The following is a 12,474-nucleotide window of genomic DNA, read 5'->3' as shown; positions in this document are numbered from 1 at the left end:
TCTTACACCGTTGGTGGGAATGCAAACTAGTACAGCCATTATGGAGAACAGTGTGGAGAGTCCTTAAAAAAACTGGAAATAGAACTGCCATACGACCCAGCAATCCCACTGCTGGGCATACACACCGAGGAAACCAGAATTGAAAGAGACATGTGTACCCCAATGTTCATCGCAGCACTGTTTATAATAACCAGGACATGGAAACAACCTAGATGTCCATCAGCAGATGAATGGATAAGAAAGCTGTGGTACATATACACAATGGAGTATTACTCAGCCATTAAAAAGAATACATTTGAATCCATTCTAATGAGGCGAACGAAACTGGAGCCTATTATACAGAGTGAAGTAAGCCAGAAAGAAAAACACCAATACAGTATACTAATGCATATATATGGAATTTAGAAAGATGGTAACAATAACCCTATATGAGAGACAGCAAAAGACACACAGATGTATAGAACAGTCTTTTGGACTCTGTGGGAGAGGGCGAGGGTGGGATGATTTGGGAGAATGGCATTGAAACATGTATATCATACATGAAACGAATCGCCAATCCAGGTTCGATGCATGATACTGGATGCTTGGGGCTGGTCCACTGAGACGACCCAGAGGGATGGTACAGGGAGGGAGGGGGGTTCAGGATGGGGTTCAGGATGGGGAACACGTGTATACCTGTGGCAGATTCATGTTGATGTATGGCAAAACCAATACAATATTGTAAAGTAATTAACCTCCAATTAAAATAAATAAATTTATATTTAAAAAAAATGATATATCTCCTTTCAGCCCTGAGATATTATCAAAGATCTGGTAATTATGACTGAGCTCCCATTTGCTGCTATCTTCTCAACAATTATTTAAGTGTTTTCATCTCTAGTGATCATGGTGGCTTATTGTATTCATGGATATAGAAAGGCATTGCAGTATGCCCCAACATCACTGTCAAATATAACTTTCTGTGATGATGGGAAGATTCTATTACCTATGCTGTCCAATATAACGGACAGCAGGTCTATCTAATGTGCTGACCAAAATGACACATGTGGCCACTGAGCAACTGAAATGTGGCTAGTACAATTAAGGAACCAAATTTAAAATTTTTAACTTATTTTAATAAGCACTTATGGCTAGTAGCTACTATAGTGGACAGCACTGTTGTAGAAAATTCACAGTACACAGACTGCAATTGATACAAAATATACATAAATAGGTATCCAAGAAAAATATGGTTTCCACTTAAGATCTGGTATTTCAGTGCATATTTCCAAGACTAACGAAACCACGATTGTGTGAGTTACAGAACGTTTTTTGAAAAATTAAATGGTCTTTTAGGCAATCCTCATTCTTCTTTATCTAGGAAATAAGCACACAATTCTTGAAAGCCCTATTCTCATGGCTTCAATAAGACTGTGTTACTTAGGCTCACCCATTATATCTCAATTTCTTTCTTTTTTTTGCATCGTTAGTCTCTCCCATCTTCCATCAACCACAGGCTTTTCCCAAAAGTTGAATCCTTGGTTTCCTGTTTTCGATTTTCCATTCAGAAAAGATTTCTTTCACCTTCAACTATGATCCTATTTGTCTTCTGCAAAACAGCACCACTTCACTATATAACCTTAAACAAAGTCTTAATCTTTAAGACAGCTTCTCATTAGTAAAATAACTCAGAAGGTTACTACAGTTCCTTTGGTTTTAGGAGTCTCTAAATTCTAGTAGAAGCCTAGTTATAAAACTTTGTTTCTGGTTTTTTTCTCTGACTGATTCTTCCTCTTGCCCTTTAAGTGCTATGGTACCCCATGGTTGTCAGTGACCAACTTTTCCACTCTCCACATTCTCTCTCCAAGAACTGCATAAACCCTTCATTATGACTGTCTCAAATTTATGCTGCAGTTCTAACTTCACTCTTAAAAGTTCCAGATTTACACTTCTATTTGCTGCAGTTTCTTTAGTTGGCCTGACACATTTAAGACTCTGGTAGAACATGTATCAGGCCAACTAAAGAAACTGAACCAAACTTTCTTTGTCAGTATGGCTTAGCGATCAAAAACAGAAGTTTTAGGATCAGATGTATCTGAATTTGAATTCTAGTGCTGTCATTTATTAGCTGTGTAACAATGATCAGATTAATCTCAAGTCTCCATTTTTATAGGTAAAATGGGGTTAAAACTAGTACTTACAACTCAGGAGGTTGTTATATGTGCATTTTATGTATATAGCTTAGTACAATATCTGCAATATGCTAACAGCTCAACAAATGTTAGCTACTATTATTATCAGTAGCATTACCACCTTCCTAGTCCTACAGGTTTAATAACTCAGGCAATTTGATGCATTCTGTCTCTTTAAAAAAAAAAATTCAGTCAACATTTATACATTTATTTTCCAGTATGATCTCAGACTGTTTTTCATTCCTTGACTGTTACTGCAGGCAGCCAAACAGATTACTAGATTTTTAATGCTTGCAGGGTAGAGTCTTTTCTTATTTTTATTCCCACTATATTACCTAGCATAATGCCTTACACATAAAAGTTTTGCTATTAGACAATTCAAATAATCTTTACATTTATTCATTCTACTACACTAGATCTCTTGAGTTCTTTGAGAACAGGGAGTGTCTTGGTCCTCTTTGTGTATCTACACCTGAAAATCCTTTAGTCAACAAACATCTGTTAAATGAACAATCTCCCTGTTTCCAAACCTATCAGCAGTCAGCTGCCTCAAATGCAAAGGGCAGCTCTCATATTCTCTAATCCCACTGATTTATTTTGACCAAACTGACCTCCCCACAACTTCAAGAGCAGACTCACTGTCATATTACTCAGGACTCTTATTATTTTGTATCAAAAAGTCTACTCAATAAGTAGGAAAGGGAATTCATTAGCTTGTATAACTTGACAGTCCAAGGATACCACTAATTTAAAGCCTGGCTATTGATCCAAAGATAACCATCAGAACGTGGCCTCATTCTTTCCATCTTTTGGGTCTTTCAATTAATTGGCAAGCTCCAGGTTCACATTCTATTCTCTCAGCAACTCCAGGGTTCAAAGCATGCCTCTTTCTCAATAGAATTAACACTCCTGCCTGCTGATAGGAAAATGTGTCCGTCTCTAAACTATAACTGTTGCCAGAGGGATGGACTACTTGACTACCTAGCCCTGAGTTATGTGCACACCTTTGTGGCAGGGTGAGATCCACTCCACTGCCCGGAATAGCTTTCCTTCCCATTTCTGCCTCCCTAAATTAAAGCTACAACTTTTCAGCCCCCGAAAGTCTTTCGTGATTTAAGATTTTCCCTGTCCATTGGATCAAGGAACTCATTTCCAAACACTTCTTTTTCTTCCTAAAAATGTACCATTTAAAACAAACAGGAGGGGAAAAATTCCAAGAAAATGTTGCATGATGAATTCTAATTATGTCAATTTATAAACAGTATGGGTAATATGTACTATTTCTTAAAATGTAAGGATAGCAGTTCTATGTATCTGTAGATACATTCTATATATTAGGAAAGAACAGATTATGTGGCAACTTTTAATATAGTGTTCAAGTAATGTTTTGGGCTTTAAATTTTCTATAGGGTCTAAACAAAACATTTCAGCTAACAAAAGTTGGGTCTGAATTCAAAGGACCCTGTGTAACAGTCTATGGTTTTGGAGTTACCTCAAACAGGATTTGAGTTAGGCTCAAATCATGGCTAACAACACCTTCCTTGGCTTTAGCTACAAGTCTTTAAGCGAATTATTTTTCTCTCCAAACCTGGGTTTCATTACCTCTAAAGACAGGAATGATAATATCTATCTGTATGTAAAGAGGCTATGTGGCACAGTGAAGAGAAAAAGAGTAAGATGGACCCAGGCTGAAATTCTACCATTATTATTTATATGATTCTGAGTGGCTTTTTGTAAATCCTGTGTGATTCCTCATATGTAAATTTGGGATGATAATATTTTAAGCATTTATTTTTATTTATCTGGCTGTCCTGGGTCTTAGTTGTGGCATGTGTGATCTAGTTACCTGCCCAGGGATTAAACCCAGGTCCCCTACACTGTAAGTGCGGGTCTTAGCTACTGGATCACCAGGGAAATCCTTGGGATAATATTTAATCCATTGGTTGTTAAGCACTTAACAAGGCACTGTATTTTAAACATCTACCACAATGAACAGTAAACAGTGAAAACTCAATCAATGATGTTATCCATAACAAATCTGTTTAAAATAATTTAGAGAATTAAGTATTTTTGTACTCACCAAGGTCTGCCAAAGACTTCTTATAATTAATAAGTGATGTTTCTGACATTTTAGAAATTAATCTAGTCTAACAGGCTATAAAGTACTTTGCAATCTTTTTCTCCTCTTTTAGACTTTTTGACTAAATAAAATGTCAATGAACAAAAAATCTAGTTTATAAATAAACTATTAAAGTAATACAAATAAGTGTGGATAATAATGAATTAAAAATTCACAGCATAGTAAGGGAAAAATTCATTGGCATTACTTATTCTTCATAAATGCCTTTGCATTTTCTTTGTTAGCTAATATTTCTTAAAGGAAAAAGACACTAGCCCTAGAGCTATTTAAAAGACGGTAAGATAATGAGCTAGATAAACTCCTACAATCAACTTATCCCTTAACTTCAGGCTTAATGTAGTAATACTGAAATGACTCATGCCAATATGAAATCACTATGCTATCCATCTCACAAGTTTAGATGCTGTCTATCAGAACACATGCAAAAGGCAAGTGGCCGCTTATTTACATAAGCAAAAAAATTTAATTTTAAGGTCATTCACTAAAGAACACAAACTATATTCTATGCAATTGTTTTCAAAAAGATTAAACAAACAGACATTTGATTCCTTCTATTTTACACAAGAGGCAAAGTTTCTTTGGAAAACAGTTTCTTGAAGTAGTGTTAACAGTTTTGCTTATCTTTCTAAAATGAGTGAATCATATGTAATACTCTTTAATGAGTGCACAAACATAGGAAAAGTTAACAGCTTAAGAAAGGTTGTATGAAAATAATTACATCATACTATACTATATGTAAGAGATGTTTTCCTCCTTTGTACTGACTGTTTTTAATCTACTCCTTGAGGAAGCTGTATTTTAAACACAAAGGAAACATGTTGAACACCTCAAGGGAAACATGCTGAACACCTCAGTCACCAGATATTGTTCTTTACAACTAAGAAAATCAAATATCTAATTTATTTTCTTTTCTATGTTAAAAAAATATGTATAAGGCAAAGTAATTTTTTTTTTTAAAGAATTAAACATAGATACGGTAGGCAATCTTTTGTGCCTTTTCTAAATAGTTTTCTTCCTGCAACTTTTTTTTGAGGGGGCATGAGGAAAAGTAGTGAAAGTCTTAAAGTTGGCCCTAGTTATTTTTACAAGTACATTTGGTAAGTCAACCAAACGAAGGGGAGAAAGAAAAAGCGTGCGGGCTCACTCTGAAAACAACATTTCTTAAAAAACGCCAGTGCTGAGAGTCATGCTTTCCTGACAATGCAGCGACCAATATTACTCCGATTAAAAGCGCGCTACAAACCTAAATCTGTAAAGTCAATTTGGCATCCTAAATCAGAATTGGCCTGGAGCAGTCAGGCGGAGCAAGGGTCTACCTCAGCTTCCGCAGAAGTTAATTTTCTAGGAAAGTACAACACTACCCATCAGTTTCCTACGGCCTTCTTCCCCGAGAGATGCTGCTGTCCGCCTCGCCCCAGGCTAGGGGTCTGACCCGCAGGCCTGGGTGGGTTGGGGCAGTCGGCTTCTCCCCGTTACCCTGGTCCCGACCAGGAGTAATAGGACCAGTTACTGCAACTACCCGCGACTCCCCCGAACGGCCAGGGCGGCCTCCAACCGCGCCCGAGGCCTCCTGTCCGCTGGGCTAGCCCCCACCCCACTCACCCGCCCGAGTGGTGTCCGTCAGGTCGTGGTTGGCCGCTCCCCGGGGAAACTCCCTCAGTTTCCGGCCGCTCAGGCTCAGCACCCCGGTTACCGCCGCCTCCTCCAGCGCTCGGTCGAGGGAGCGGCTCCACGAGCCGGGGCCAGGACCAGGGCCTGCCCCGGAATTTGGGCCGCAGTTAACAGCCGAGAGGTTACCTCCCGACGCTCCTGGGCAAGAGTATTCTGCAGCCGCGGCCACAGCGACCAAGCCCGCGGCCGCCATTTCCCAGCTGACAACGCTCCGGCCCTTCAGTTCAGCGCATGCGCGACCAGATGATAGGTGGGCGGGGAAAGGGGCTCACAGACCCCGGCCGGGTCCCTTGATGGACAGGGCTGCGGTGCCGCTCTGCACTTCCAGGCGCTGGCCTCCGCCCATAGGGAGGTTTCCAAGAGAAATTTAAAACGGAACTCACAAATCTGGAGCAGCTCTCTACGGTAGCCTCCCAGTGGCCTTTCTACCATACCTATACAAAAATGTCTTTCAGACACGCTCCTCACCAAAACTATCTTCCTCCCTTAGGAGGATTAGATTAAACATTAACTTTTAACACTGTTGCTGCCACAAAAGAGGGGAAAGTTTCCTTGACTTGTCATTCTATAAGCCAAGTGATTTAAATGGAGATTGTGCAAAGAAATAGAGGAAAACAACAGAATGGGAAAGACTAGCGATCTCTTAAAGAAAATTAGAGATACCAAGGTAACATTTCATGCAAAGATGGGCTTAATAAAGGACAGAATGGTCTGGACCTAACAGAAGCAGAAGATATTAAGAGGTGGCAAGAATACACAGAACTGTACAAAAAAGATCTTCACGACCCAGATAATCGTGATGGTGTGATCACTAATCTAGAGCCAGACATCCTGGAATGTGAAGTCAAGTGGGCCTTAGAAAGCATCTCTACAAACAAAGCTAGTGGAGGTGATGGAATTCCAGTTGAGCTGTTTCAAATCCTGAAAGATGATGCTGTGAAAGTGCTGCATTCAATATGCCAGCAAATTTGGAAAACTCAGCAGTGGCCACAGGACTGGAAAAGATCAGTTTTCATTCCAATGCCAAAGAAAGGCAATGCCAAAAAATGCTCAAACTACCGCACAATTGCACTCATCTCACATGCTAGTAAAGTAATGCTCAAAATTCTCCAAGCCAGGCTTCAGCAGTACGTGAACCGTGAACTCCCTGATGTTCAAGCTGGTTTTAGAAAAGGCAGAGGAACCAGAGATCAAATTGCTAACATCCGCTGGATCATGGAAAAAGCAAGAGTTCCAGAAAAACATCTATTTCTGCTTTATTGACTATGACTGTGTGGATCACAATCAACTGTGGAAAATTCTGAGAGATGGGAATACCAGACCACCTGACCTGCCTCTTGAGAAATCTGTATGCAGGTCAGGAAGCAACAGTTAGAACTGGACATGGAACAACAGACTGGTTCCAAATAGGAAAAGGAGTACGTCAAGGCTGTATGTCGTCACCCTGCTTAACTTCTATGCAGAGTACATCATGAGAAACGCTGGGCTGGAAGAAACACAAGCTGGAATCCAGATTGCCGGGAGAAATATCAATAATCTCAGATATGCAGATGACACCACCCTTATGGCAGAAAGTGAAGAGGAACTAAAAAGCCTCTTGATGAAGTGAAAGTGGAGAGTGAAGAAGTTGGCCTAAAGCTCAACATTCAGAAAACGAAGATCATGGCATCCAGTCCCATCACTTCATGGGAAATAGATGGGGAAACAGTGGAAACAGTGTCAGACTTTATTTTGGGGGGCTCCAAAATCACTGCAGATGGTGACTGCAGCCATGAAATTAAAAGACGCTTACTCCTTGGAAGAAAAGTCATGACCAACCTAGATAGCATTTTCAAAAGCAGAGACATTACTTTGCCGACTAAGGTCCATCTAGTCAAGGCTATGGTTTTTCCTGTGGTCATGTATGGATGTGAGAGTTGAACTGTGAAGAAGGCTGAGCACCGAAGAATTGATGCTTTTGAACTGTGGTGTTGGAGAAGACTCTTGAGAGTCCCTTGGACTGCAAGGAGATCCAACCAGTCCATTCTGAAGGAGATCAGCCTGGGATTTCTTCGGAAGGAATGATGCTGAAGCTGAAACTCCAGTACTTTGGCCACCTCATGCGAAGAGCTGACTCACTGGAAAAGACTCTGATGCTGGGAGGGATTGGGGGCAGAAGGAGAAGGCGACGACAGAGGATGAGATGGCTGGATGGCATCACTGACTCAATGGACGTGAATCTGAGTGAACTCTGGGAGTTGGTGATGGACAGGGAGGCCTGGCGTGCTGCGATTCATGGGGTCGCAGAGTCGGACATGACTGAGCGACTGAACTGAACTGTGAATTTATTAACCATTATTGCCTGAGGGAAAAAGAAGTGTTAATCTGGCTCCCAGACTTCATAATTCTCATTGAAAGGGTTATATAAATATTTTAGGCCCTTCCTACAGAATAGCTTAAGGAAAATAAACACTTTAAATAATACCTCTTCTTTGGGCAAGATTTTATTGTTGAACAAAACTGGGTGAACCTCACTGAAGTCTAAAATTTGGGTCTAGAAGCAAAACTGAGGAAAATGATCTTACCATAATCTACCTGTGAGAATTAAAGATAGAACTGAAGAAAGTTAAAAATGAAACCATTCAGTTACTGGAAATATAGAAAATATTTCATTTTATTAAAAATATTTTATAATTTTTTACCACACCACGGGACTTGTAGGATTTCAGCTTCCTGATCCATGGCCAGAGGAGCCTGGTGGGCTGCAGTTCAGAGGTTTGGTTGCAGAGTTGGCAGGACTGGGTGACTTGCACAGCAGCATGACTTCCTGAATGAGGGATTGAACCTATGCCCTCCAGAATGAAAGCTAGGCGTTTTAACCACTGGACCGCAGGGAATTCCCACCATTTCATTTTAAACCAATTAGGCCTCACATAGATTGCAACCAGTCTTCAGGTTATTCTTGACATTATTGAAAGACACTTAAGTCATTCCTGCTAAATGATGTAAATTTCCCCTACAATCAATCAACTAGTATTTTCTGTGGGAAATAAGACTGTCAGATACAGTCCTTTTCCTAGATTGTAATTGTGGAATCCAAATAAGCCAAATAGAGATTAAAACCACAAAAGAGGGCTGAGTAGGGGTAGTGGGGATTAACCATCAGAATTCAAAGAAAAGGAGTCTAGTATGTCAAATTCTGAAACAAATCTGAAGGATTCTGAAGGACAATAGGCTGGAAGGGGAGAGTAACATCCCAAATTGAAAGGAATATCAGCATGAACACATCCAGGTACAATCTATAATGGTTAGTGTGGAGAACATTGCCATAGGCCAAAAAGTTCACGTCAGAGAACAAAAGAAAGTAAGGTTGAAGAGATGCTGTCCATCACTCAAGGTCCAGCTTTACAATGAAACCTTGATTAGCATTTCCCCAACTCCTAAATGGAAGAGACTGTAAAAATGTTTAATCTCAGTGCCAAAGTTCATTAGTATCAGTTGCTCAGAGAGTTGTTCTGTGAATTCTTACTGTGTTCCAGGTTCTTCAGCGACAGGTTCCATCATCAATGTCTCTAATGAACATGGGTCACCCAAATAGCAAGTAATCTGTTATCCCTGGCAGGTATCATCTATCCAATGTATGAATTGGTTTTTGTTACTCTAGACTTCTAAAATTGTTACTCTTAGAAAGACTTTAAGTTAAAGAGCAGGTCTTCATTTTAATTTTTTTAGAGCTATTTCAACCACAAAAGCAGAACCATATATTCCATATTAATGCTACAATGCTATAGAAAGACTTTTTTAAATGCACAGATATCTATATTTGATTACCGATTACCTTCCACATTTGAATTCCTGACAAATTCTCCATTATATGGCCTCATTCTTCCTATCCACCTGCACATATCATTATAATTACAACATACCATGCTAATTCATGCCTTTGAAGTTCTGACCAACTTTATAGATTATACTTTGTCTAGTAGTCAACTAGATTTTAAGGTCCTTAATATGTTAAACTCTATAGTTATCTTCAATATCCTGGCTGCGTATATCAATAGTTTAAAAATAGACTAAGTGGAAAGAAACAAGGATGCTGTTAAGTACTAACACAGTAGAGGTTATGTGCGAATACAGCAGAGGTTAGGAGAAAAAAGAATTACAATATTTGAGAACAGGGTCTCATTAAGTCCAAAATATCTGTAGATATTAAGTCTACCACGGTCAAAACAGAAGCCTGTGGATACAGGAAAAATTAAGACGCTATATATACACTGTAAGAACTAGTCCTACATAAAGAAAGGCTGGAAGAAAAGATAAATCAGAAGTTAATTTTGACACCTCTAAGGATTTGAAGTTTTATCTATAAAGGTAGAATGAGGGAATTCTCAGCCTTCTCCCTCAAACTTCTCCATAAAGGGACAAAATCATCTTGAGAAAATAAGGTATGGGAAAGGGGAGTCATTGTAGGGAATTCACCAGAGTCTAGTGATGAACAAAAGAAGTGATGACAAACAGTTGCAAAAGGGCTGGGTAAAAGGGCTTCAGGGAACTCTAACTTATTCCACTACTGCTCTATGGTCTGGAAGCAGGAGGTGAAAAGTCAATGCGGGTTTACCCAATGTTAGGAATTAACACAAAGAACCTCCCTGCTTCTCCCTGTGTATTTCATAGGCTGAAAGTTTACTCACTGAACACTAGCAGCAGAAGTTTCACTCCAACCTTAGTAACACTCTCCACCTCTGCACCTCATATCACGCAGAAATAAAGTTCTTTCCCTGCTTTTACTCATTAGAAATATATTATGGCTGATTCTACTTTATAAACTCAGAGCAATAGGATTAAAATCTTGGCCAATCCCCTTCTCTTCAAATACAAAGCACAGAAGCTGGTTTGTTGAATATGTTCAACAAATGTTTGGTCCTACCCTTTCTGACTTCTTTAGTGGGAAAAAAAAAAATTGACTTTTTAAAAAATTTTACAAGAACATTTAGACAATGTGATTTTCTTCTCAGGAAAATAGAAGTGGAAATAGAAATTAAACATACAGGCTAGGGAAATAATTTCCCATTTATCAGGCTTTTTTTTTTTGACGTGGACCTTTTAAAAGTCTTTATTGAACTTGTTACAATATTGCTTCTATTTTGTTTTGGGTTTTTGCCTGCAAGGCATGTGAGATCTTAGTTCCCCAACCAGAGATAGAACTGCACCCCCTGCATTGGAAGGTGAAGTTTTAACCACTGGGCCACCGGCAAAGTCCCTCTTATTTTTCTTTAAACATTGATAAACCTCATCAGAATATATTGAGAAAAAGGAATTTCAGTTCCAGAAAGGTATCACATTTCTTTGTTTTATCAAGCTTTTAGTTGAATAGATTTTAGGTAGAAAGTAAACTGTAATGGCAGGGGGAAAAAAAGAGACATTCAAAGTCAACAATTTATAAACAAATCTTTAAATCCCTCTTAGAAAGTGAAATCGCTCAGTTGTGTCTCACTCTTTGCAACCCCATGGACTGTAGCCCAGGCTCCTCCGTCCATGGACTTTTCCAGGCAAGAGTACTGGAGTGGGTTGCCATTTCCTTCTCTAGGGGATCTTCTCGATCCAGGGATCGAACCCAGGTCTCCTGCATTGCGGGTAGGCACTTTACCATCTGAGCCACATGGAAAAATCCCTCTTAATGGTTCACAGTAGTCCAAAATTCTTGTTGTAAATGCTTGGAGTTTATTGGTGTCATTTTTAAAGAGGGGTTAACTCCAAACTGATCTATGCAAAAATAACTTGCTTTTAACTTAAGGAAAGCTTAAATCTCATGCTTCCTTTTTTTTTTTTACAGTGGCAAAAAACAAATAATCATATAATTCTGATGAGACTTCAAAGGTTTAGTGAATAGAAATGAAGAAATCATTTTCTGGCCTAATGTTGCCTGCATTTAGAATGCATGGTATTCATTCTCTGCAGTGTATTCATTCTCTGTCCGCTATTTCTTCTTACTCTTACCTCCTTAGAGTAACAGAAATCAAAACAAAAGGTACCCCAAAACTGTTTATGTTACACTGTGAATTACAAAGCTATTGACAGCAAAATATGATATATCTATTATAACAAAAAACCATTGGGCAATAAATTCAAAGTTTCTTCATACTTACAGTATTATATGATTTACTTATAATTAAAATTGTGGTGAAGTTTATATCTATTAGAAAAAAATACATAATGTTTGACTAGGAACACTGGCCTTTTCTAATAGGTCTACCTAACTGGAATGAAAAGTGATGAAATCTCATAATTATCACTGGCAGAGTGTATTTACTTACCATGTTACAAATGCTAAAGCATGGTATTACCATTTCTTAGATATCTGACAAGTCACACACCATTTCACTACTTTCTGTGGGTGTTCCATTCATGGAGAATTAAAGATCTAAGCTTAAAAACTGACTGGATCACACACAAGTCTTGAAAAGCTGAGGATCACTGAACCAAGATGTAAAAAAAAAAACCAAACCTGATGAT

The 12,474-nt window shown here is 38.9% G+C and overlaps 1 protein-coding gene across 8 annotated transcripts in view; it reads right to left on the bottom strand.

Moving 5' to 3' along the window:
* The window catches only part of LRCH3 (leucine rich repeats and calponin homology domain containing 3), a 113,992-nt gene extending 107,778 nt beyond the window's left edge, over nucleotides 1-6,214 (bottom strand). For all 8 annotated transcript variants that reach the window (XM_040249567.1, XM_040249605.1, XM_040249623.1 and 5 more), the window contains exon 1: nucleotides 5,914-6,214. In XM_040249567.1, the coding sequence (XP_040105501.1) occupies nucleotides 5,914-6,175 (262 nt within the window). In that variant the 5' untranslated portion in view covers nucleotides 6,176-6,214. The remainder of the gene's footprint in view (nucleotides 1-5,913) is intronic.
* Nucleotides 6,215-12,474: the final 6,260 nt, after the last annotated feature.

The sequence above is a fragment of the Oryx dammah genome, unplaced genomic scaffold (assembly GCF_014754425.2).
Source record: "Oryx dammah isolate SB20612 unplaced genomic scaffold, SCBI_Odam_1.1 HiC_scaffold_2, whole genome shotgun sequence".
Classification (NCBI taxonomy): domain Eukaryota; kingdom Metazoa; phylum Chordata; class Mammalia; order Artiodactyla; family Bovidae; genus Oryx; species Oryx dammah.
This window is presented reverse-complemented; position numbering and strand designations above follow the sequence as displayed.